The 25,658-nt window shown below is 41.6% G+C and overlaps 1 protein-coding gene across 2 annotated transcripts in view; it reads left to right on the forward strand.

Moving 5' to 3' along the window:
• Positions 1-25,658, forward strand: part of HAO2 (hydroxyacid oxidase 2) — a 215,880-nt gene that overhangs the window by 53,907 nt on the left and 136,315 nt on the right. For both annotated transcript variants that reach the window (XM_082613154.1, XM_082613155.1), the window contains exon 3: positions 18,410-18,497. In XM_082613154.1, coding sequence (XP_082469280.1) covers positions 18,410-18,497 — 88 coding nt within the window. The remainder of the gene's footprint in view (positions 1-18,409; positions 18,498-25,658) is intronic.

A 25,658-nucleotide genomic window follows, 5' to 3' on the forward strand; every position in this document is an offset into this window, starting at 1 on the left:
CGTTCCCCCAGCCCACACAAACGATCACCTAGCCAGTCTCTGTTTCAGTCTCTTCCCTACTAACCCTTCCATCTCCACCTTAATTCCATTGCAAGAATTCTAGGTGGCTAAATTAAGTGTGCATTTGAAGGAGGGAAGCCCCGAGTGACACCAACAGTCCCCTTTGTAGTAAAGAAATGAGTTCTCGCTTTTGCTATAAAAAAGTAATGGTGTCACATAAATGTGACTCTTAGTATCATTCTTTCCATTTTCTGGGTTTTCTTTCCCATCTCTCCCATCATAGCTGACTTTATCTAATTAATTTAAATTTTATTTAAAAATCTTTGTTCCTGTTATAATAAGTATCAGAAAACCATAAAAAGCAGACGTGCAGGTTAAAATCGCTGCTTTAAGGCTGGGACTCTACCCATGATAAGAAAATTTTTCCAGTCACCCCAGAAGCCCCCTAAATGCTCCCCCTCAACCACCGCCTCTCTCCCTGCTAGAGTAACCACCATCCCACCTAACTTTCACTGCAACCACTTACCACTTTTCTTTAGTCTTATCACCTAAGTGTATGTTCCTAAACACTAGTTTCATTTTACCTGTTTTTTAAATTATCTTTTTTTTTAAGAATTTTTTTTTTTTGATGTGGACCATTTTTAAAGTCTTCATTGAATTTGTTACAATATTGCTTCTGTTTTATGTTTTGGTTTTTTGGCCGCGAGGCATGTGAGATCTTAGCTCCCTGGCCAGGGGTCGAACCCGCACCCCCCCGAATTGGAAGGCAAAGTCTTAACCACTGGATCGCCAGGGAATTCCCCTAAATTATCTTTTAAACATCTTTTAATCCATAGGTTTTCCCCTCCATGACCTTATTTTTCCTTACAATTCACTTAATGAAGAAATTGGAGCAGTTTTCTGCAGTTTCCTACAGTCTGAATTTTACTGATTGCTTCCCCAGAGCAAAGCTTAGTCTGTTCCTCTTCTATGTTTCCACTTATCCCAATCCAGGTTCTCTCTTTTTTTTCTTTTTCCCTTTTGGTCATGACAACCTCGTGGGTGATATGTTCTTCATCAGGAGGCATGTCTATCCTTGTGGTATTAGTAGTCATTGATGTCCAACACTCTATTTGTTAGTTCATTAAGATTACACTGACATTCCAATTCTATTATTCTTTCTTTGTGAATTTGTTTAAATATTCTAATTAAGTACCCAGATAGTTTTGTTTTCTTTAGTGGTACGATTTGCATAGGAAAAGCAAGATAAAAGCTATTTTCAAAAAAAAAAGAAAAAAAAAAGTTCCCTAGCCTCTTCTTTTTTTTTTTTAACATCTTTATTGGAGTATAATTGCTTTACAATCGTGTGTTAGTTTCTGCTTTATAACAAAGTGAATCAGATATACATATACATATATCCCCATATCTCCTCCCTCTTGCATCTCCCTCCCTCCCACCCTCCCTATCCCACCCCTCTAGGTGGACACAAAGCATCTAGCTGATCTCCCTGTGCTATGCGGCTGCTTCCCACTAGCTATCTATTTTACATTTGGTAGTGTATATATGTCTATGCCACACTCTCACTTTGCCCTAGCCTCTTCTAAAGATATCATTTTGGTTTTTTAGAGTTTAACTTTAAAAACAGTTAAATAAGCAACTACTCATGCAATACACTGGCACCCCTTCAGAGGATATCACACATCCTAGGAGAGAGAAAGGGAGAAGTTAGGCCAGCAAAGTGGGAACCCAGGCAGGAGCCCAGCAGGCAGACAAGCCTCACATTTGCTCAGAGCTGACCTCCCATCTTCCATCAACTACTTTTGTGTCTAAAGCAGATTATGCTGGCCACACTAATGTAGAGTCAGCACTTGGAGAGGGATTCAAGAGAGGCCTCTCTGGAGACACTGCCTTCCTTTCACACTCATTGTGTGGCCACTTCTAGGGATTTGGCAGTTCATCTTCCATTATTCCTCTTCCTCTGTCCAGCCTCCTCCCCACCTCCGCACAGGGAATGTCTGCAAAAGTCAGGTGAGTCTGAGTTCACCTCCAACTGCTGATTGATATCTGTCCTCCTGTTTTTTTCCTTTAGGGTTAGATAGCTAGGGATTATGGATCTGGGCTGCATTGGGATTAGAGTTGGGGGATGAGGGGTGAGGAGGCTGGTGCTCACTGGAACTAGAAAAACTTTTCAAGTTGATATTAGAGTTCCCAGCAGAGTCCTTAATGTCCTTTAAGAAATACCAGAATCTTTTAAAATATCTTTTTTATTGATATATAATTCACATACCATACAACTTACCCTTTTAAAGTGTACAATTCAATGTTTTTTTAAATATATTCAAAAGATTGTGCAACTATTGCCACTATCTAATTCTAGGAAATTTTCATTACTCCTGAAAGAAACCCTGACCCCTTAGCAGTCATTCTGCATTATCACCTCTACCCAACCCCTGGCAATCACTAATTTACTTTCTGTCTCTGTGTTTTCCTATCTGGGTATTTCATATAAATGTATCATAGAGTATGTGGACTTTTGTATCTGGCTTCTTTCACTTATCGTCTGTTCAAGGTTCATCCATGTTGTAGCATGTATTAGTACTTCATTCCTTTTATGGCTAAATAATATTTCATTGTATGGATATAGAACATTTTATCTATTCATCAGATGATGGACATTTGGGCTGTTTCCATCTTTTGGTTATTATGAATAGGGCTTCTGTGAACATTTGTGTACAAATTTTTGTGTGTACATATGTTTTCAGTTCTCTTGGGTATAAACTTCATGGAATTGCTGGGTCATATAAGTCTGTGTTTAATTTTTTAAGGAACTGTGAAACTTTTCCAAAGAAGCTGCACGATTTTATATTCCAGCTAGCCATATAGAAGGGTTCCGGTGTCTCTGGATTCTCATCAACACTTGTTATTTTCTGTCATTTTTACTTTAGCTATCCTGGTGAGTGGGAAGTGGTATCTCATTGTGGTTGTGATTTGCGTTTCTCTAATGACTAACGATGTTGAACATCTCTTCGTGTGCTTACTGACCACTTACCTTCTTTGAAAAATATTTTTTAAAATACTGTACATGTTCCTAGAGGGATTTGCCTTGGTTACTAGCTCTGTCTAGTTTCTTCTTTTGCCTCTCCTCTGCCCCTTAGAACATGAGAGGAAAGTCCTAGCATATTGTGCATGTCTTCCCCTTGATCGCATCTTTACTTGGAGAGCACTGAACAGCAGAAGCAGAAGCAGCAGCAGACTCGGAGTGGGAGTAGGTTGGGGAAAGGGGGTGATGTTCTTTGTGTCATTTGAAAAAACTCCCTAAGGGAGAGTGAAAAACATTCAATATGTTAGTGCTTATCTTTCTCTTTGGGTCCTATTTTTGAACAATTCCCCCTTTGATGTCTGTAAGATGGTGAGGGAAGTAGAGGTCTTAGAAATCAGTTTTTTTGTTTTAGAAGGAGAGAACAACAACAACAAAAAATAGTCCATGAAGAAGTTGGTGAGACATTCGTGGCCAGGACTGGCTCCAGGCACCTCTTCCCCTGTCTGCCTTCTTTCTTCCTCAACTCTTCTTCCTGCTCTGGCACTGAAAGACTTCCAAGTGGCTTTCAGTGTCTTCTCAGCAAGGGACTCAGTAAGCTTCTTAGTCTAGAGTGGTAGGGGCTCCATCTTGTCCCCATGTTGTGAACAAGGCTCAGATATTATCTGTGTGCTTAACATGGTGCTGGGCGCTGGGGTGAGGTTACAGGAGTGATAGTTTCTTTTTCCCTCATTTACTCAAGAAGCATCTTTGAGGGCCTACTATGTGCCCAACTTGGTGCTTTCCCAAAGGAGACCAACTTGGGGAAAAACAACTTAGAACCCAAGTCAACGTTTGATGCATTCCATGTGGATGGCCCCCATGTGAAGAAGAGCCTGAGAAGAGAAGAAGCAGGTGGAGGGTTCAGTGATGTCCCACTGAGATGCAGAGTCACGGGGGAGTGGCCAGTTGGTGCATCTCCCGCCATTAGCCAAAGAAGCTTGAACAGGGAGACTCAAGTCAAGGAGGGAGGACTATCATTATCCTGACATGCAGGTGGAAACAATGTTTTTGAGCTTTTGCACATTTTCCCACACTCCTCGTGCCTTATAGGAGGCTATCTAATTCCATGTGCTAATGTTATTTATGGAGGCAAGAAGTAAACTTGATCCGTCATCAACTGCTAGGAGGGTATTATTACTTTAAATATAATTGAGCTTCCTGCACCTTTTCAATTGCCATTTCCTTTCTAGTCAGTGTCAATTAATTCTCCATTGCTGGTTTTAGTTTTCTACTTGATAAGCAAAGGTTTTTAATCCATCTTGATTAAAGCAGTGAGGCCCCAACTCCATCCTGCCAGCTTTCTTTGAAGTTCACGTAAACTCTATATTCAGATCAGCTGCCCAGGGCACAGAAAAAGATGAGCTATGAACTGTGACAACATGAGGGCGCCAGGCCAGATGCTTTAAGACAGTCCGCTTCCTTCTGGGAATAGAATCACTAGAGAGTTTCATCTCTCTGGAATGGTTTAGGTGTGGCTGGGGGAAAAGAACCCACAAAAATCAAAAAATGAAAAGATGATTTCTCAGGTCTCTTCTAGACTCAGTCCAAATTAGACTATTTGTTAAGATCTATTTGTTAAAGCTGGTGGCAGGCTTTCCAATGCTTGGGATTGCCCAGAAATCTGGATTCTTCTGAGATATGCCATCTGGCAAGTTGGAGGGTTGGTTAACACACAAAGGAAGTCAAAGAGGGGAAGCGTGGGATATTGTTAAATATACACCATGGCCTTTTCCTCCTATTTGTGCAACAACCACTCTGCCTCTGCCCTCTTACAAGACTGCCTCTTCTTTCTCTCAAGTCTCTCAGTTTTTTCTTTATTCTCCCTCTCTCTCTCTCTCTCTGTCTCTTTCTGTCTCTGACTCTCTCTCTCTCTGCAAAACCAACAACTTCCTTCCTTTGCCTCTTCCTCTTTCACTTATTTTTCCTCTTTATATGTATTTTCAAGTGGAAGTCATGGCTCTGATACTAATACATTTCAAATAAGCCACTGTACCTCTTTGGGGAACAGTTTTTGTCAGTAAAATGTAATGATTCTTAAATTTCCCTCAAATGCTAAAATTCTGTGATTCTTCGGAATACCTATTTTGTTCAAGTAACACAACTTTCTTGCCCTAACAGCTGTGGAAATTGACCATATCATGGCTGACAAGGCAAGTGATAATTCAATCCCCTTTTCTTTCTCTTTGGGGAATCACTTTACCCTGCGTCAATGTTAGAAAGTCAAACACAATCTCTGACACTCCTGTGACCCCACCCACAAACCAAGAAGCCTGAGAATAATAGTGTGTGCCCCTGAAGCAGCAGCTTCAGACATTTTATATCAGCATCAGAAGCTCAGGATCTGGGGAAGAAGGATAAAGAAAAGGAGAAAATTGGAAAACACAACTTTTAAAAAGGAGAATTTTTTGTGGTGTTGAACTCCCAAAGTTTATTATCTGTATCTCAGATTGCATGCCCTACTTTCTATGCCATGTATTTTCAAGTTCTTTCTCAGACAGAATATCTAAGAGAGCACCCTCTCTCCTCCCAAAAGAATGAGTTTGTTTTCCATATGGTACATGCTAGCAATCCTGGCATTTGACCACATTTATGTAAACATGCAGAGATAACTATAAATTATTGGACTTATCCCAGTTTGAGTTTCCAACTATGTACTACAATCATTACAGCTGTTCTTACTTTAGCCTAAGAAGATATTTTGGTCCATTATATGGCTGATTAGTCATTTAGACTGTAGACTACATTTACATTGTTTGGAGGTGGGGAACATAACAGATATTCACTGGAGGCACCAAAAATCTATATATAAGCCAACAGTTCTGCAAACTGGTAGAGGTTCCCTAACCCCTCTCACACTCCAAGTAGTAACTGACCATTGGTCACCCAGGGCTACCTGGCACTTTGAGAGGACTTCGGGAGAACCTGGGCTCTCCCCCAGAGTATTTAGATCAAAGAGAGCAAGAGGCCAGGGTAACTAACAGCCTCACTTTTAAAAATCTGGGCGCTTTCCAACAGATCTGGGACTTGGTGGGGAGGGGACCCTGGTGGGCCTTAATAGCATTGTAGGAATCTTGGCAGTAAAGACTAAGCTGAGCTTTCTCACTCAGCTCCCCCCCACTCATCCCCACCACAAGTCTCGCTGCTTAGCACAAGCTGAGCTCAGATCCCCTGAGGGTCCCGTAGGGCTGGAAATCTTTGGCTGTAGCCTGGTGCCAGCATCTGGGACAACCTGCAGGGAGCGCCCTACAGGCGCTGCCTTCCACAGCTCTTTCACTGTAGTACTTGGAGGAGTTATTCCACTACTGTTATTTGTAATTAACCATGCGGTTTATTCACATAGCATCTTAGGTTTTTGGCACTTTTTTTCTCAAAAGAACTTGTATATGTTTTATTTAATTTTTTATTCACGCTTCACAATCACCAGGTGAAGTAGCCTGTGTAGAGAGGTGAAATGATCTTAACGTTTAGGTGGGAAACAGTGGTACAGACTATATTGGAAGGCAAGCGTCTTGATTCCTAGACCTGTGCTGTTTCTACAAAAGTTCTTTACAATGAGGATAATAATAAACAGAAAACACTTCTGCTATCCCTTTTATTTTCATTTTCCTCTTTAAAACTTTGACATGTTTTATTTATGTCAGTCCTCCTGAGATCAGTTTTCATGAAACCCTAGTACTTTACTGGCTGTCCTCCATGCTCAAACAATGTCGGGTAGGATCTCCAGTCTTGTTCTGATTTATTCAGCAGATGGAGAGTTATTATCAATATTTCTTCAGAGTTTGAGGGGGTACTTTTGGAGATAGAGTTAGTTTCCATTTATCATCATTTTATCCCCAGTGCTGGCTTTGGGGGCTCTGATTTTTGCCGTACAAATGTGAACCATGAGGTTGCATTCAACTTGGTCTATTTCAAAGCCAGAAGAATAGAGACCAGAACATAGAAATATATGGTGGCCTTTGGCAACTTGGTGGAAATGTCTACTTACGGCACTGACTCAGATCTTTATTCATCCCTCTTTAGACCTTGAAGAGGTCATAGAAAACATTTAGTAGTTCTGATTCAAGGCTCTTGTTCTCACTGATGCAGAAAGTGAGACTCAGAGAAGTCAGGAGACTTGCCTGAGATCACACAGCTGCTTGGTGGCAGTGCTGGAACTAGGCATCAGGTCATTTGTTCTGGGTCTGAGGTGTTGTCTGTGAAGCCACAGGACCTCTCAAAAACAAGGGCTGGCTATGCCTGAAGAATGCTGAGGGAGATTCCATGTGATTAACTCAGCTCAATAAACACTCACTGAGGCCACCACAGGGAAAACCAGCGAGGTGTTGTGTGGAACCCCACACAGTTCGAAAGGGCTGACTGGGCAAGTCCAACTCTATTTGTTCCTCAGTTCTGTCCGAGGGGTACAAGGGTCAGGCCTCCTGAAATGCTGCTATGTCTACATTGAGAAATTCACTCTGAAGACTAAAATCTTTTGTTTGGATGGATGGGACCCAAGCTTTTCCTTTATTCCCTGCGGTAACAAAAAGGAAGGCCATGGAGAGGCTTTCCTACCAAACCACAGGAAGATTAAAGGGCCAGGGAGAAGGAATGCATTTTGGATGAGGAAGTCGGAGAGTTCTTGAGCCCAGAAAGGAGCCTTCTCGTTATTAATGGTGGCTCTACCACAGCTGTGGCTTGGAAACGGGAAAGACGGGAGGCGGAAGAGACCCACGTATGGGTCTGTGTCTCTGACTGCAGACATGTGCTTTGGACACCGTGTCCCACTGGTGCTTGGAAAGGGGCAGGAATCCTCGCTGCCCACGTCTGACAAGAGTCCCTGCTGGCCACCTTCTCCATGTCTCGGAGGCGGTGAGCACCGTGGGGGAGGAGTTGAAATTGCTAAGAATAGCCATGGTCTTTGAGACATGATCTTTTCAAGGAATCAATGGAATTAGAAATGAGATATTAGCTCTAATCAGTCACATATGTTGGGTTCTTAGCCCCTAGGAAAAGAATTTCTGACTGCAGCTCCTCACCCAGTGGGGAAAAGGCATCTACACCTGTGGATCTGGCAGGGCCCCTCTTCTGTCCTCTGGAGGGTCCAGCACAAAAGTACCCCTTAGTATATGCTGTCAGTCTGTCATCTGGTCTGATCTAAAGTGGCCAGGCTTCTGACTAAGCATCCCCTATGTGGCTTTTCAACAAGTGTAGAAGAATTTCAAGGCACACATAGATCCGGACTGAGCCAAGAACTAGGGGCTGGAGGTAAATTTCAGCTCCCCTTTGTCTTATTTGCTTATGTTTCTGAGATGTGGAGGTGTTTGGAGAACTAGGCACATAGTGAGAGGATGGGTTTTTTGTTTTACTTTTTATTTTACAAAATTTTAAACCTAAGAATAAATTGCAAGAATAATCATATGAACCCCTGTGTGCCCTTCATATAGATGGAGGATTGGTGAGCAGGTTTTCACTAAGCATGTGAGTTTCTCAGTACGGTCCCCTGACCACCTACATCAGAATCACCCCCAGACCTCTTCACTCAGGACCTCAGGGCAGCCTGGGATGTTGCACTCTGCACAGCTCCCCAGGGAGTGTTGATAGGCTGGTACCTGTGAACTGCCCTGTTGTGACCCTCAGGTGCCTATTAACTTGCCCCTTCATTCTTTTTTCTTTTATCTTTTTTGTCTACGTTGGGTCTTCGTTGCCGCACGTGGGCTTTCTCTAGTTGCGGCAAGTGGGGCCTACTCTTCGTTGTGGTGCACAGGCTTCTCATTGCTTGGCTTCTCTTGTTGCGGAGCACAGGCTCTAGGCACGCGGGCTTCAGAAGCTGTGGCGTGTGGGCTCAGTAGTTGTGACTCGTGGGCTCTAGAGCACAGGCTCAGTAGTTGTGGCGCACGGGCTTAGTTGCTCCACGGCATGTGGGATCTTCCCGGACCAGGGCTCGAACCTGTGTCCCCTCCATTGGCAGGCGGATTCTTAACCACTGCGCCACCAGGGAAGTCCCTGCCCCTTCATTCTTTGTGTTACCAACTCCACCAGCTCCAATGAGTGGTCAGAATATTGTACTAATTGATACCATCTCTTTAGACCCTGCATTATACCTTCGAAAATATAAACAAGAGGAGTCAGCCCCTTTTCCTTTTCTGACATGGCACTCTTCCGCTTAGCTACTACGCATGACCCTTATTCAAACTCAACAGACTTGTAATGAAAATAAAATCTCGTGTTAAGGTTCTTGCCAACTTTTTAATACTTAAGTTTAATTTATGATTCACATTGAAAGTTGGTTTTATAGCCCTGAGCCTGTGCTTAACTAGAAACATCCCCTATGAATTATTTGTGTATGGGTGATGGGTGTGAATACAGACACACTCACACAAAACACTAGTACAACTTTTAAATGTCAACATTTAAGTATTCCAAAGGGAGCAAAGGACAAAGTTAATTTTCTGGAGAGATTTGAAGTCCAAGGTCTAATCTACAGTTGTTTCTGTTTTGGGGTCTGCATTATGTCATTTCAAATAAGAAGAGTTAAGGAAGCAGGGATGGGTGAAATGGAAAAGGACGGGGACAGGTGGTCAGGGAGCAAATAGCAGATTAGGTGTTGGCACACTGAAGTCGTCAGGCAGCGGAGTCGTAGTCAGGCAAGAGACCCCACATGCTTTGAAGTCGTAGTCAGGCAGCGGAGTCGTGGCCAGGTAAGAGACCGCGCGTGCTTCTTCAGATGGGTGAATGTTTCTTCTACATATTTGCATTCCTCACAACACCGTGCCCAAGACTTGACACAGAGCAGGTGCTTGGCATTTGCTGAATGCCTATATGAATGTCATCCCTCAGCTTCTTATGAAGATGCCACTGGCACAATTTCAGGGCTTAGAGAGGGCAGACGTATGAACCTGCCCCTGGGGCTCACATTTTGGTCTCTCCTTTGGCTTCTGCTGCTCACAAGCCACCACGTTGCAAAGTTTCAGGAACCACATCCACTTACGTAGAACAGAGTGTGAATGGAGGCCCTAGAATTTGGCCCCTAGCAACTCTCACTGTGCCCTGGACGCCTTCTGGGAGGATGCTGTGACCGCTATGGGCACAGCCTCCCTCCCGGAGTTAGCAAATTGGATTTGTGTGTTCACACTCCCTCCTATTGTGCACTCACTCACATGCTGCTCATCTACAGTTTTGTGCTGCTTTCTCAGGGAAGCCTAGTGGCCAGATCCCTTTAGGAAATGGACCCCCCTCTCCCCACACAATACCTTTTATCCGCAGCATTCCTAACCCTGTTCTGTAAGTATCATAAACGCCGAGGGTATCTGGGACCCTTAAAGTTGAAGACATTCACTTTATTGAGGTTCTAACGGAAGGCCTTAGAGTTATGGCTCTTGGAGAAAGGAAGGATAAATGTGATATTTTGGGCACACGCTTTTCCAATTATGGGCAGCTCAAACCCAGTATTGCGCCTCATCCATCTCAATCTGAAGGCTGTGGGGAGGCTGCTCCTAGACATCTTTGCACACTTAATCTCAAACCCCACTCATGCAGCTTCTAAATTTTTTAAGATTAATCAAATCTAAGTCTTGCAAAGTGGTGCACTCTGATTTATATGAGTTTTGGCAAACAGGCACAGCAAATAAAAACTTTCTTAGTTGGAAATGACAGCATTAGGGGGACGAGGGCTGGAGAACCATACCAGGGCACCCTGTTTTGATGAGCCGGTGGCAGCTCCTGGAACTCCGTTAAAGGACTCTTAACTTGGTATGGTGCTAAGGCGGGAGCCTCCAGGTAGCATGCGAGGACTGGTGTATCCTCCTACCCTTAGATTTATTTTTGAGCTCTAGTTCCCATGAAGGAAAACCTTAGAAAGTCTTGTCTCAGAGGGATTGGCATTAAGCTGTGCAGGGTTCTGTGGCAGGGGCTGGAGGTGAAAGTTGAAAAGCTGGAATCAGCTCTGGCTCAGGAGCTCATCAGAAAGATGCCCAGCTCCCCACTGCAGGGGTCAGTGAATTCATACTTGACTCAAGCCATTGCTTTCTAAGAAGGTCCAGTGTAATGAATCAATCTGGCAGCAGTCAGTATAGCATAGTAACATATAGTTAAGCTTGGTTCTGAGTTCCTGGTTCTGGGTTACTATTCCATCATAAGCATTTCCCTGCAGTGAATTAACCTTGATCTTGGCCTTAATGTTCGGTAATCTTAGCTTGTCCCATTAGAGCACTGAAAGTTGAAGCCTTTTGTCTGGCAGTGCCTTGCTCCCCTGCCATGGAGGGGGAATGAACAGAGTCAGGCTGGCTAACTAAGTGAGCTGGGGCACCAGGAAACATGCCAGCGCACAAGGGAAGTATTTTGTAGGAAACAGAGGGAGAAGCCCCATCACACAAATTGGGCCTTCTGATGGGAGAAAGGGATAGCTATGGCTTGTCAGGCTCAGCATCAAGTACACCAGATATGGTGCAGATGGGTAGCAACAAGACAGGTTGAGCCCCTGGGAAAACATTGGTCTTTGTCAGACTGGCTTCAAAACTGGGTGGCACTGGGCTGTGCAGCTACCTGGGAAGGAAGAACTCTTCCTTTCTAAGACATATGACAAAGGAGCAGTACCCTCTGTGAAAAAAGAAGAGGGTTTAAAATTAACACCTAGGAAAAAGTTATTTAAAATAAACATCTGGACAATACCTGGTACGTGTTACTCTACATTTTCTTTTAAGGTCTTTGGTAAAACATGACTAGATTCTCTCAACCCATCACAGGCACTAAAATTTTTTTCTAAAGCGACAGCGAAATGTCAGAGTAAAATCATGCACCTCCTTACAGACAGGCAGCAGGAATTCAGAGCACAGATTAACCTGGTGCACCAGGCAGGTGCTTGGCCTGCCTTTGCAGAGTTCATTGCTCTCTGAGAAATAAGATTAACACGCAGGAAAGTACAGGGACCTGTATAAGCCAGATGATGAGTGCCATACGGATGCAGACAAATGAGTGATAAATGAGGTTCATGGTCACAGGGAAAGGGCTAAAGGACCCAAGGACAAGTGGGATACAATTGGCAGGGGAAGAATGAGGGTGACAATGGTCAGAGAGGCACAGAGTGCTCTCAGGCACTGGTGGGGTGGTCTACAGCAGAGGGAGGGTAGAGTGGAGATGGATGGGAAAGAAAGGGGGCGGGCTCAATTTTTAATCTTTCACTTTATCCAATCCAGAAGGCCCATTGGAGATGTGGAAAGATCTCCAACTACTTCTGAGGCTTCAGATCCACTCAAGGGCAAAGTCAAGGATACCTAATGATTTCCTTTAGTATTCAGGTCTGGTAATGAAATCTAGGTCAGTAAAACAAAGTGACTTTGGCCTAGAATTTGGTTGAGGTTGGTGAACATTTTGCATCTTCCCCCTGAAATTGCCCTGTTGTTCTGTCATTAATAATAGCAGCAGCAGCAACAACAATAATAATGAAAAGCAAACTCTTACTCTGTGTGGCAGACACTGTTTTAAGCTCTTTCAGTATATTAACTCATTTAATTTTCACGTCAACCTGATGAAGTAGTTACAAGCATTATTCTCCTTTTTTAGGTGAGGAAACTGGAGCAGAGGCAGTTCTTGCTTTAACCACTGCTTTCCCTGCCTCTTATAAATTACCAGTAGGATGATCACTGTGTAATATAACAGCAGGGCCCAGCTCACACGTACTTTGTTTGGTTTTGCTTTTAATTATTGTTACCACTTGTTCTTAGGTACCTTGCGCCATCTTGGAGAAATTATTTGAAACTAGTGCCTGGTCAGAGCATTGCTTCTTTCTTGGCATAGTGGGGGATTTGGGATGGTGAGCTGCAGAGCTGCCAAGCTCCCTGCGCTGGGCTTTGCATTTCCACAATTGGAATTGTGTGCCCAGGTGTTTCTTACTTGGGCACACTCTACAGGGTAAGGCTTCAAAGTACATACGCCCTTTGACCAGAAGACATGAAATTTAATTATTATACTTCACAATTCTCTTCATGTAATTATTGCATATCTTTATATTGTATTAAAGAATTCCCATTTCTTGAATGTTATTGTGTGTTTATTAAGAACAAAACATGGTGAGTGCTGTCAGGGGTACAGTGATGAATAAGAAAAGGACTCTGACCTCATTTACAGTGCTCTGGGGTAGGCAGAGTATATGCAAATAATCGTAATGACCAAAATACGTTCTTCCAGAACCAATTCTGTTGTGGTGACACAATTTTTGGAACGTTCAACAAATTCAATTCAATAAACATTTATTGAGTATCTACTATGTGCCAGGTGCTGTGATAGATTCTGAGGATGCAAAGGTGAAAAAACTTTTGTTCCTGTCACCATCTGTAGTTACTCTAGTTTGAAGCTGTGTGAACACACTCTAGGGAAGCCAGAGGAGGGAAGGAATAATTCTGCCTGGTGTGGGGCTAAGAGGAAGGCTTTCTAGAGGGAGCAGCAGTTGAACTGGACCTTGAGAGTTTTATGGGACATCACTGGACTAGAAGGGACACTTTTAGGACAGGAAAAGGTGAGCAAATCCACAGAGGCACAAGAGAGTACAGTGTGCTTGGTTAGTGCGCTCTATGAGGCTGTAAAGAGAATCTGGAACCAAGCTGTGAAGGGCTTTTAATAGCTGTAGTACATTGTTTGGACTTTACCTTGTGCAGTGGTGGGAAGGGGTTGGGGAATCAGATAATAAATTGGGCAATCAGTTCCTGAAATAGTCAGTACTGAACTTAATTAGATTCTGGCGACTGCATTGAAAAGCATAACAGATTTTAGAGTTGAAGGGCCAGGCTTGAATCCCAATGTGTCGATTATAAGCCATGTGACCTTGACCAGCTTATTTAACCTCAGCTGTAAGAGGAGGCTAATAAGTATATCAGCCTTACAAGGTCATTATGAGAACAGAAGGAGACATTAGAGAAAAATGGTTTCTATACTGTTAAGCACTGTGTAAATGTTAATTAATAATATTGTTATTTGGTGCCAGAAAAAGGGAGATGCTGGGAAAGCGTCCGTTTGTTTAATATCTTCTCTCTGTGTTGTAGAGAATTCTTGGTTTTTCAGCAGTGTAAACGCTAATGGTTTGCTTTCCACGTGCCATGAAAACCGTTTTTAGATGTGATGCTTCTAAACTTGGTATACAGCCTCACACAAACGAGGGCAAAAGGAAACTAGCATTTTCTGAGCACTGTCCTGTGCCAAACACTTGGCAAACATCGTCTCGTTTAATCTTCACTGTAACACTTTGAGGTAGTTATTATCCCCATTCTACAGATTAGGAAATCAACATTGAGAGTTAATTTGTCCAGATTAATTAGGAAGTGGCAGACCTTGGACTTGAAAGTCTTATCTATGCTATCATGCTTGTTGCGCCTCACTGTGCTGTCCCACAGAGAGCAAGGTGGACGAGGGGCTGTCTTAGCCCCCAGTGGCCTTCCAGTTTCCAGCTCCAATTCACCTGACATCTTGATATCCTTACAACTATCTCCTTCTTTATTTAAACTAGCTGGTCCTGCAATCAAATAGCCTCGATCAAACAAGCACACAGTAAATTCTTGCAGAATGACTGGCTAATTGGTGTATCTTTTATCACTTCTCTAGATGTTTTCACCCTGAGCACCACCTACTACACTGTATTGATTTCACTGTATTCTTTGGTCTGCCGTTTGGTTCTGGGACCATTGTTCTGGAAGAGTGAATAAACAATGCTTTAGAAGTTACTCACCAAAGAGAGATGAAAAGATATTGGAACAGAGGTATTGATAAAACGTTCATGGGAGTGAGGCTATTTTAGATGGTCTGAATACCTGTGAATGAATTATATAATGCCTCTAAAATCTGTATGATGATTTATTTCAATGTATTGTAAAATTTAATTCTGTTATAGGTTAAGATTGTCGGTTCCACTTTTAATAATAACAAAAAGCCTTTTATATAAAGTAGAAAGGGCACACACTGAAAAGCAAAGAACAGTCTTTCTTGTTGACTAGCAGTGACATATTTCCTTAGAGGAAAAATCCTGCAGCAGACTTTGAGTGTCAGGAAGAAGAATAATTTATGACCTTAATACTGTAGCTGAAAAGAACAGTTAACCATTCCTTTTTGAAGCAGAGTATGGAAAGAGGGAAAGGCTTAGGTTTAAGAGGTTAACTCATCTTTGTTTTTAACTCTTATTTTTTTTTAATCTTGCTCCAAATTTTATTAGCCTTTTAAAATGTGAACTTATGCTAATATAAGTAAATTAGTATATTATGCTAATATAAGTAAATGTGAACTTATGCTAATATAAGTAGTTTTGCTGCTTAATGAAAGTTCTATTTTGTGAAGGGAAAGCCTATCATTGTGAAAGTGGGCTAAGGGGATCCAGAGGGTTTGAATATTGAGGCTGCAAACCAGGCAGCTGCATTCATAGTCAGTACCTGGGCTGAAAAGGAGCATCACCTTTGGAATGTTGACCAAATAAAATAATCGCAGACATCGCAGTACCAAAATGGAAAATCCAACACACTGACTTTATTTCCAGTGTGAATTTTGAGTCAATGGAACCCTTGCCAGTGGTGGAGAAACGGAAAGAGCATTGAACCTGGAGGCAGAGGACTGGGTTGCCTGTGTTGCTGCCACTTGTTTGCTGCGTGGGCTTGTGCAAACCATTTAACTTCTCTGAGCTCAGCTTTTTCACTGATAAAATAGTGATGATAGGAGAAAGGTCCTTGGAAAGTCTTCATTTTCTAGGAGCGTGAGGCTGAATCTTCTAGAGAGGTTATGGACAGGATTAATAAAATCCCATATTTGACCATGACTATCATAGTGCCTGGAGCAAAGTGAGCACTCCAACACTGCTTGCTACCTTCCTCATTCCTTCCCTCAGTGCTGAGCACTGACAAGACCACAGCAAGTCCCTGTTAACCGAGAATAACATGTTCAACAGCATCTGCTGCTCTGCCTTAGCCCTGCCACCGGTTTTCTGTTGGTGGGTAGCAGAAGGTATGATGCTACCTGAGCATATAATCTATGTCTCCTGGGACTGAAGCACTTGGGGAGCAACTGATTCTTCTCCATATTTGGGTTTCAAAATAAAACTTCTAAACTAGATAGAGGTCTAATTTAAAACTGGAATGATCAAGTGGTTCAAATGATCAGTGTCTGCTATTTACAATAGCCAAGACATGGAAACAGCCTAAATACCCATCAACAGACGATTGGCTTAAGAAGATGTGTGTGTGTGTGTGTGTGGAATATTACTCATTTGTAAAAAAGAATGAAATACTGCCATTTGCAGCAACACGGATGGGCCTAGAGAATATTATACTTAGTGAAGTGTCAGAGAGAAAGATAAATATTGCAATACTATATGATATCACTTATATGTAGAACCTAAAAATAGTACAAATGAATCTCTATACAAGACAGAAGCAGACTCACAGACATAGAAAATAAACCTATGGTTACCAAAGGGGAGAGAGAGGGAGGGAGAGAGGGAGGGACAAATTGGGAGTATAGGATTAATAGATACAAACTACTATACATAAAATAGATAAGCAACAAGGATTTACTATGTATAGCACACGGAATTATATTCAATATCTTGTAATAACCTATAATGGAATATAATATGAAAAAAATAAATGAGTCACTTTGCTGTATGTCTAAAATTAACCATCTTTTAAATCAACTATACTTCAATAAGAAAAAAAATTGATCAGTGTTTGAGAAAGAAAAGTCAGCTTCCACAGAAATACTTAGAAAAGGAGGCACTAACAAGGATGAGCTGTGGGCTGGAGGGTGTCAGCCTGCAGGTGGGGTGCGGAGGTGGGGGCCAGAAGAGGAGAAGGATGCCTCAACATTCCTTCATCGACTGCAAATTGCTCTGCCAGGGAGGATTCCCCACTTGGGATCAATAAGCTGTTCTCAGCTGATACTCTTTAAAGCCTAGAAAAGTGTGGAAGCAATCATACCGTGGGGGAGTTTCCACGTGGCCCCAGGCGTGCTGAGGTAGAAGAATGAAAGCTGCCCTAGAGAGCTCAAGAGAGAGGAAGGGAAACAGCTGTGAGCATCTCTGGACAGAAGAAACCTGTGATAGACGCACACACAGTGAGAAAGAGAAAAGGAGCAGGGAGACAGGGCAGCAGGAAACAGCACGTTTCCATTCATTTCATCTTGAAAACATAATGGTCTTAAAAAAAAAAAATTCAGGAACTGGTTTGTCCTGTATGAAAATTTGTTTTTAGCAAGTGAGTAAACAAGTCAGGTTTTAACTTAAAAAATATAATTCTCTCCTGTTCACTGTCTCATCAATGTAGGCTTCATAGTCCATAGTAAAGCTACAGAGTTTAATACTGTAGTAGATAGTAGAGTTTAACACTGCATGTGCTGAATTTAACTTGTGACTAGTTTAGGATTGGATGAAACTGGACAGATCCAAAGATGGAAATGTGGTCTTTATTGCTTCTTCTTTCACGTGGGCTGGACGACTGTTGGTCTATAAAGTAACCAAGATGATAGGAACATATGTTGGGAAACTAAATTAAAAGAAATGTGGAAAAGGGGGAGGTGGCTACCACCTATTATGCTGTGCATCTCAATCTTCCTGAGTCTTTGTTTCCTCATCTGATAAATTAGGATAATAATGCCCATGGGCTTGTGTAAATAAGATTATACAGCTCATATAAGAGGGCTTGACCTATAGGAGTAGATAATGGATGCATCAATGTTGGTTCACTTTCTCTGGCAGAGCACCACGTTCTCTGGTGAAGCATTTGTTGACTGCCACGCAGAACTGCGTTTCATGTCACCGAAGGCAAATGGGGTGTTGGTGACTGAGTTTAAGTTTTCTTTTCCTCAACCTCCAGGGACAAGAGTTAAGTTAGGAGGGTGGATATTTCGTGTTTCTTGCTATGTCAGAGAGTTGCTGGGGGCGGGGTGGGGGGTTGGGGAGCGGGGAGGGTGGCGGCTTTTCTGGTGCCTCTGTTAATCATACACTAGGTGGTTGCCAAGCAGCTGAAACAGCTACATTTTCTGGCATGGTTTACTTCATTGCTGGCCTATAGAGAGGTAGCCTTAGAGAGGTTCCCAGAAGAAACTCAACAGTAAGTGTCCACTCCTCTTGGATACCCTGCTAAGCACTTTCAAATGCAATACCCCATTTGCTTCTCAGACTTACTCTAGGAAGTAACATCCCCACTTTAAGGAAGGGAGAGCACAACTGAGAGAGATTGATTTGCCTACAGACTTATTACAATCAGCACCCGTACCCTGAGGCTAGAGCTAAATATTGAGCCTGAGTTCCTCGTGAGCTGGTAGAAGGGGAAGGAGAGAAGAAAAAGGACCAAGTCTGTCAGTATTGATTTAAACTCCTCATTGCTTCTGTTGTGCACCTCTCTGCAGTGTTCTCAGGCAACCTCTGGAGGAATCCAGCACACGCGGAATATCTCCAGCCACCCCGCAGCACATCCCCAGAGCTTCAGCTCAAGAGGTAAGCCGCAGCCCACTCTGCATGCCACTGCAGACGGCTACTCACGAAAGGGACCGTTTCAGAGTTAACTTCATTTCATTGATGAGTTTCATTTCATTGTCAAACAGACTTGCCTAGGTTGTCCCCGAACACTCCTTCAGGGAGGAGCCAAGTTGTGGGGTGATTTATAGGGAGGTTGTTACTTTACATTATTGCTATTCTTACAGTGATGAAAGAAACCACCACTTCTTAAACATTTGCTGGCTGTGGACCAGCATTTCACATATATCCTCTCTTTTAATTCTGACAACAACTCAATGAAGTAAATATTATCATTCTCGTTTTATAGACAAAAAAATTCAAGGAGGTTAAGAGGCTTGCTGAAGGTCACAATAAGTGACAAAGCAGCGATGCACAATGCCCCTTTTTTTTTTTTTTTTTTTTTTTTTTTTTTGCGGTACGCGGGCCTCTCACTGCTGTGGCCTCTCCCGTTGCGGAGCACAGGCTCCGGACACGCAGGCTCAGCGGCCATGGCTCACGGGCCCAGCTGCTCCGCGGCATGTGGGATCCTCCCAGACCAGGGACGAACCCGTGTCCCCTACATCGGGAGGCGGACTCTCAACCACTGCGCCACCAGGGAAGCCCTATGCCCTCTTTTTAATGCTCAAGAATGTGGTCTTTCCACCTCACCATAGTCTCTCAAATAATTATTCTTTACATTGAAATGAGGCGTGAAGACTGGGCTCTGGGATTTCAAGACTGCAGCGCTCCTAAATGAAGTTCGTCCTCTATAATGTTAACTTCCATCCCCTAAACCTTTACACTGAGTTAAATTAATGGATCAAAGATAGGAAAGATGATCTCTGTCCCTTTCAAGGCATCTCACAAGTTTATGATTCTGAAACCAGGGTACTCCCGCTGGATTTAGCTTTGAATTGTTCCTCACACTCCACCATGGATGCTCACAAGATTGTTGACCCTTTCTTCCTAATGTTCCCTGTATTCATTCCTTGTCATCTAATTGCACTGTCACCACTCTCCTGTATTATTTCCATAATTTCCTAACTTCTCCTTGCCTCCAGGCTTTTCCCATTCTAAATCTTGCTCCTAGATCAGTCTTCCCAGAGTCATTTTGTAAATGTCAGTTCCCATTCAGAAACATTCCATTGGTATGATGCATCCATTTAGGCTGATGTTGGAGAAGAACAGTTAATGACATGATATGGAAAAAATGATCACAGTATGTTATTAAGTGAAAAAAAAAGTTACAAAATACACCCAGTGTTACTATGGGTGATCTATGTGTGGTGGAATCATGGATGACTTTATTTTCTTTTTGCTTATTCAGAGCTCTTAAATTTTTTGCAATAAACATTATTCTTATAATAAGATAAAAAACTAGAAGTTACAGTAAAAAATAATGAAAAGGTATTCAGGATAGTGTAAAAGAGAACAATAATGAGATTCTATTCCATTTTTTAAAATTGAATATATTTGACATAGCATTGTGTAAATTTAAGGTGTACAACATGTTACTTTGATACCTTTACATATTGAAATATGATTGCCTTTGTAGTTATATTTATCACATTACATAATTATAGTACAGTATTGTCTATTCAGGATACTGTAAAAGAGAACAATGATGAGATGCTATTCCATTTTTAAAAATTGAATATATTTGACATAACATTGTGTAAATTTAAAACATGTTACTTTGATACATTTATGTATTGTAGTATGATTGCCTTTGTAGCTATATTTATCATTACATAATTATAGTACAATATTGTTGTCCATATTCATTATACTTGCATTTGATCACTATGGCTTATTTGCTACTCACTGTAAGTTTGTACCCTTAAACAACATCAATCTTATCTCCCAAGATTCCATTTTTTAACCATTCAATTAGCAAAAAAAGTAAAAGAGTTATAATAGCCTGTGTTTCCAGGGGTGTGGGAACGGGCATGCTCATGCACTGTAGGTGGGGAAGTAAACTGATACAATTTTTGTGGAAGATAATGTGCAGGATTCATCAAAGTGAAAAATTTGCATATGCTTTTACCCAACAACTCTAATTTTAGGAATCAATCATATAGAAAGACAGTTCTCAAAGTTTGAGCTAGGCCAACAGCAGCAGCATCACCTGAGCAAATTTTCAGGTGCAACCCCTAAGCTACTAAATCAGAAACTATGGGAGTGACATCCAGGATCTGTGGTTCAACAAATCACCTGCAGAGGTGATTCTGATGCATGTTGAGATTTTAGAGCCACTACAAGAAATACCCTTCCTAAGGAGGTACCTTTGTGTGAACAAAGGCACAAGGGTTACTGTACAATGATATACATTACTACCTTATTTGTAATGTTGTAAAATTAAAAACAACCTATGGGGACTTCCCTGGTGGTCCAGTGGTTAAGACTTCGCCTTCCAATGCAGGGGGTGCAGGTTCGATCCCTGGTCAGGGAGCTAAGATCCCATATGCCTCGGAGTCAAAAAACCAAAACATAGAACAGAAACGATATTGTAACAAATTCAATAAAGACTTTAAAAATGGTCCACATCAAAAAAAAATCTTTAAAAAGCAAACAAAAAACAACTTATGTATTCAGTAGGGAAATTGCTAAATAGGTTCTATTAATTTATCCTGTGAAATACTTATGCATTGGTTAAGGAGAAAAAGTATTAGCATGGAAAGATCATTAGTACATATGGCTTAATTTTTTAAAAAAGTATTGGGTTGGACAAAAAGCTCATTCGGGTTTTTCCATAAGATCTTACAGAAAAACCTGAATGAATTTTTTAGCCAACCCAATAATTTGCAGAAATAAATATGTATCATATTATTAACCACAGTTTATATTGTTTAAAAACAATAAATTCATTTATTACTTATGAAAAGAAAATCCTCCCACTGGCTCCTATAATATAGAATTAAAACTTCTTAGCCTGGTAATGAAGGTCCTTCGTTATCTGCTTCAGACCTGATTCTCCAGCTCCATGCTCCCCACCCCCAGTATATCCATAAAGAAACTCTGTTACTATCAAATTATTCTGAAAATGGCTTACTACTTAGCCTTATTTCCATTTTTAGTTGAGGAAACTGAGAAATGTAAAGGTTGATTGATGACTTGCCTATGGTCACATGGCAGCATTTGAACCTGGATGCCTTTTACCAAGTTCCAGCTCAAGTGTTTGTTCCACTCCTCCAAGCTGGTTGGCTAATTGTTCCCCAGTCTGGAATATACCTCTTCGCCTTTGCTCATGCCATTTTCCTTTCTTAAAGTGCTCTGAATCAAGTCTTACTTCCTCCATGAAGCCTTTCTCCAGAACCCTAATCAATGGGGGATCATCCTGAGGCCCTACCCCCCCATTTAGTTAAACCTTTCATCAGGTACTGAGCCTCCCTCACCTGTTATGTAGCATTCCAGGTCTATTCAAGGAGACTCTCATACCTTGGGACAGGGACTGCTCTGTTCTTTTTTGTTCTCAGTAATTGATCTGCAATAAGTGGTTGTAGTTGATGAAAATGATGATGGATCTGTACTTGGATATTTGCTATCAATATGTCAAAGATTTGACTTACATAGCAGCAGTGACAGCCATCAGAGAAGCCGGCTCCCAGCACACCAGTCCTTGGAATTTAGGAGTTGGATTAGGGATGCAAATGAGCCTTCTCTAGGTATATCTTTTCGAATAGTTTTGGCTTCTAAGTGGTATAAATGTTTTACTTATTCACAAAATAAAATTGTGTGAAACATAAAAAATAAAATAAACCTTAAATTTTGATGCAAACAGAAACAAATGCATCAAGTTGTTTATCAAATTGACAATCTAACCACACAGAGAAAAGGATTCAAGTAAAATTCTGAACATAGTGCTCTATGTGCAGTTTCTCAGTGTAGGGATAAAAAGGACTTCAAAGAAATTTTAATTTTACTTAGTTGGTTATTTGTTAATAATTATAATGCTATTGGAATCCTAAAACTATTCTATGCATATTGTTGGACAAAGCAAATAACTAAATGTATTGATGTCATCATGTAGTAGGCAAAATAACGCCCCCCTTCCCAAGTTGTCCACATCTGGAACCTGTGTTTGCATGGCAAAAGAAACTTTGCAGATAGAATTAAGATTAATTCTTAATTTAGGGAGATTATTCCAGATTATCTTGAGTGGGCTCAGTGAAATTGCATGGGCCCTTAAACGTAAAAGAGGAAGGCAGAAGAGCAGGTAAGGGAAGGAGAGGCAGGAGAGAGTCAAGTTATGAGAAGGACTCAACCTGCCACTGCTGGTCTTGAAGTTGGAGTAAAGGGGTCATGGGCAAAGGCATGCAGTCGGCCTCCAGAAGCTGGGAACAGCCCTCAGCTGACAGTCAATAAGGAAATGGGGACCTTAATCCTACAGCCACAAGGAACTGAATACCGCTGACAGCCTGAATGAGCAAGAAAACAGATTCTTCCATAGAGACTCCAGAAAGCAATGCAGCCCTGCTGATACCTTGATTTTACCCTGGTGAGATTCATAACCAGCCTTTGACAGAAGTGTGAGAGAACAAATATGTGTTGTTTTAAGCTGCTAAATTTGTGGTAATGTTTATGGTAGTATATTGGTTTGCTTGGGCTGCCATAACAGTGTACCACAAACTGGGTGACTTGAACAACAGAAAATCAGGCAGCCGTGTCCAAAATCAAGGTGTCGCAGGCTTGGTGCCTTCTGGGGGCTATGAGAGAAGGATCTGTTCCAGGTCTCTCTCCTGGGCCTGTAGATGACCGTCTTCTCCCTATGTGTTCACAGCATGTTCCCGCTGTATGTGCCTTTGTATCCAAGTTTCACCTTTTCATAAGGGCACCAGTCATACTGCATTAGAGCCCACCTTAATGACTTCATTTTAGCTTCATTACCTCTGTAAAGACCCTATCTCCAAATAAGATCACATTCTGAGATACTGGGGGTTAGGGAACTCAATATGTGTGTATATGTATATATGTATGTATATATATATTTGTAAATTATGTATGTACAAATTATATTTTGTTTATAAATTACACACACACAGATACATACATATATATATCTGTATGTATTTCCCCCTGACCATGTCAACCAAAAGGATCTAAAAGCAATAACACCACTGCAGCAATGAGCACACCTTGCACCCAGATCTTGATTTCTAAATATCATTTCCCACTAAAGAAATGAGGGCTCTTTGAAGAGCTAACTGCTTCTGATTCTGGTGCAGGGCAAACACAAGTGAGCCTGGGGAATCTTGGTGTGCCAGAAAGAAAGGAAATACTTAAAGATTAATGAGGTCATGTCAAAAGGACACAGGATCTTGCTTGAAGGGGTTCCCACTGGCCAACTTTGGAATAATTTGAACATCAAAAAGAAAATGACAGTAATGGATTAAAATCCATTGAATTTTTTGAAAAAAGCCCATGAGTCCACAGTCATACTGAAAAACAAAGAACTTAAAAAAAAAAAGGATTCCACCTAATAAATGCAGAAAGAGTGATAGAATTAGAGAATCATTATATTTCAACCCCTACTGTAATAATAGATTGAGGCAAGTATCATCAGCAGATGCTAACCACTGAGTAAAAAGTTCTTGAGTAACAAGATGTTCACACAGAATCAGTATATTTCCTCACAGATTATTAATTACAAAGGGGAAAAGGTTTGGTTTGGAGAGATTTGGTGGTTATTACTTTAAGTGATCAAACTGAGCATCACCAATAGTGGAACAATCTAACGTTATTCGAGCCTTTTGATATGAAGCCCACCTTTGGATTATTTTTACTAAAAAGTATTTAACTTCAATCTAACCATAAGAAACAACCATATAAACCCAGACTGTGGCACATTCTATAGACCGTTGGTTTGGACTCTTCAAAAAAGTCAAGGTCATAAAAAAACTGTAGCTGAAAAAGCAGTCGGATTAGATTCAAACCAACAAACAAACACCGTACGCAATATGGAGGCTTCATTGGATTCTTGATTTTTTAAAAAATGCTAAGAAAGACATTTGGGAAACAATTTGGAAAATTTTAGTAGGAAATGCATATTAGATAATACTAGGAAATATGTTGCTAATTTTTCCCTTAAGTGTGATAATGATGTTGTGATTATGTTTGAGAATGTCCTTATTCTTAGGAGACACATGCTGAAATTATTTGGTTCAGTGCCATGATATCTGCAAGTTATTTAAAATAGTTCAGGAAAAATATGGTATACTGGAACCGCCTCTTACCAGCTCCCGAGAGCAGATAAATATTCAGGAGTTTTGCAAGCCATTTGCTAAACTAATGGTTTAAAATTAGCTTGAAATCAGTCATGGTGAGAGTTTTTTACACCACAGAAACTGGCACATGCTACAACTAGGGCTTCCTCCCCTGCCCCCAGAGACCAGGTTTATCAGCACACCACTGAACATGGAATCAAATTTTAATAACTGGTGAAACAATTCAAGTGTGCCTTGTGTTCAGTATGGTATTCTTTCAACCTTCGTGAAGATTTTAAATTTTTCAGAATAAAAAGTTGGGAAAAACAGAAAAGGAAAAGATCTTCCTTCCTGGGAATGTGAAAACCACAGAGTGAAGGATATGGCACAGAGAGAGGGCGCTTGGGAATCTACCAGGTGAGACTGGGATGTGTCTGTGACCTTAGGTGGGTTGACTGGGAACCTCTGTCTGAGGCCAGCCTGGTGCCTTCAGGAGAGAAGAGTTGCCTGCTTTTGCTCAGGGTGCACGAGCTACTTCCCTTCCTTCCCTCCAGGCCTGGAGCTGAGCTGCTGGGGGTGGCTTGCCTGAGTTTACTGGATCCCATAGGAAGTTTCTAATTCTAATTCCTTTGAATAAGAGTGTTAAGGTAGTTGTGGCTTGTGTGGTAACTAAGGCAGCTGTGGGTGGCAGACTTCATTTTCCTTTCCTTTCTATTTGTCTTTTCATTACCCGCTGTTCCCCTCCTCCCTCTCATCCTCTCCTCTCTCTGTACCACCAGGAATCCCCACCCCACACCTGTGCCTAGCTCACCTGCCTTCTAGAAGACTCTCAAGACCCAGCTCGTCTACTAAGCATCCCCACGATAACCTCTGCCCTTCTTTCTCATGCTCCATGGCACTAATGTCTGTTTTACATCCTGTCATATTCTGTTCCAGGATGAGTTGTGTGGCCGATTTT

This window comes from Mesoplodon mirus (assembly GCF_964341445.2).
Source record: "Mesoplodon mirus genome assembly, chromosome: 3".
Classification (NCBI taxonomy): domain Eukaryota; kingdom Metazoa; phylum Chordata; class Mammalia; order Artiodactyla; family Ziphiidae; genus Mesoplodon; species Mesoplodon mirus.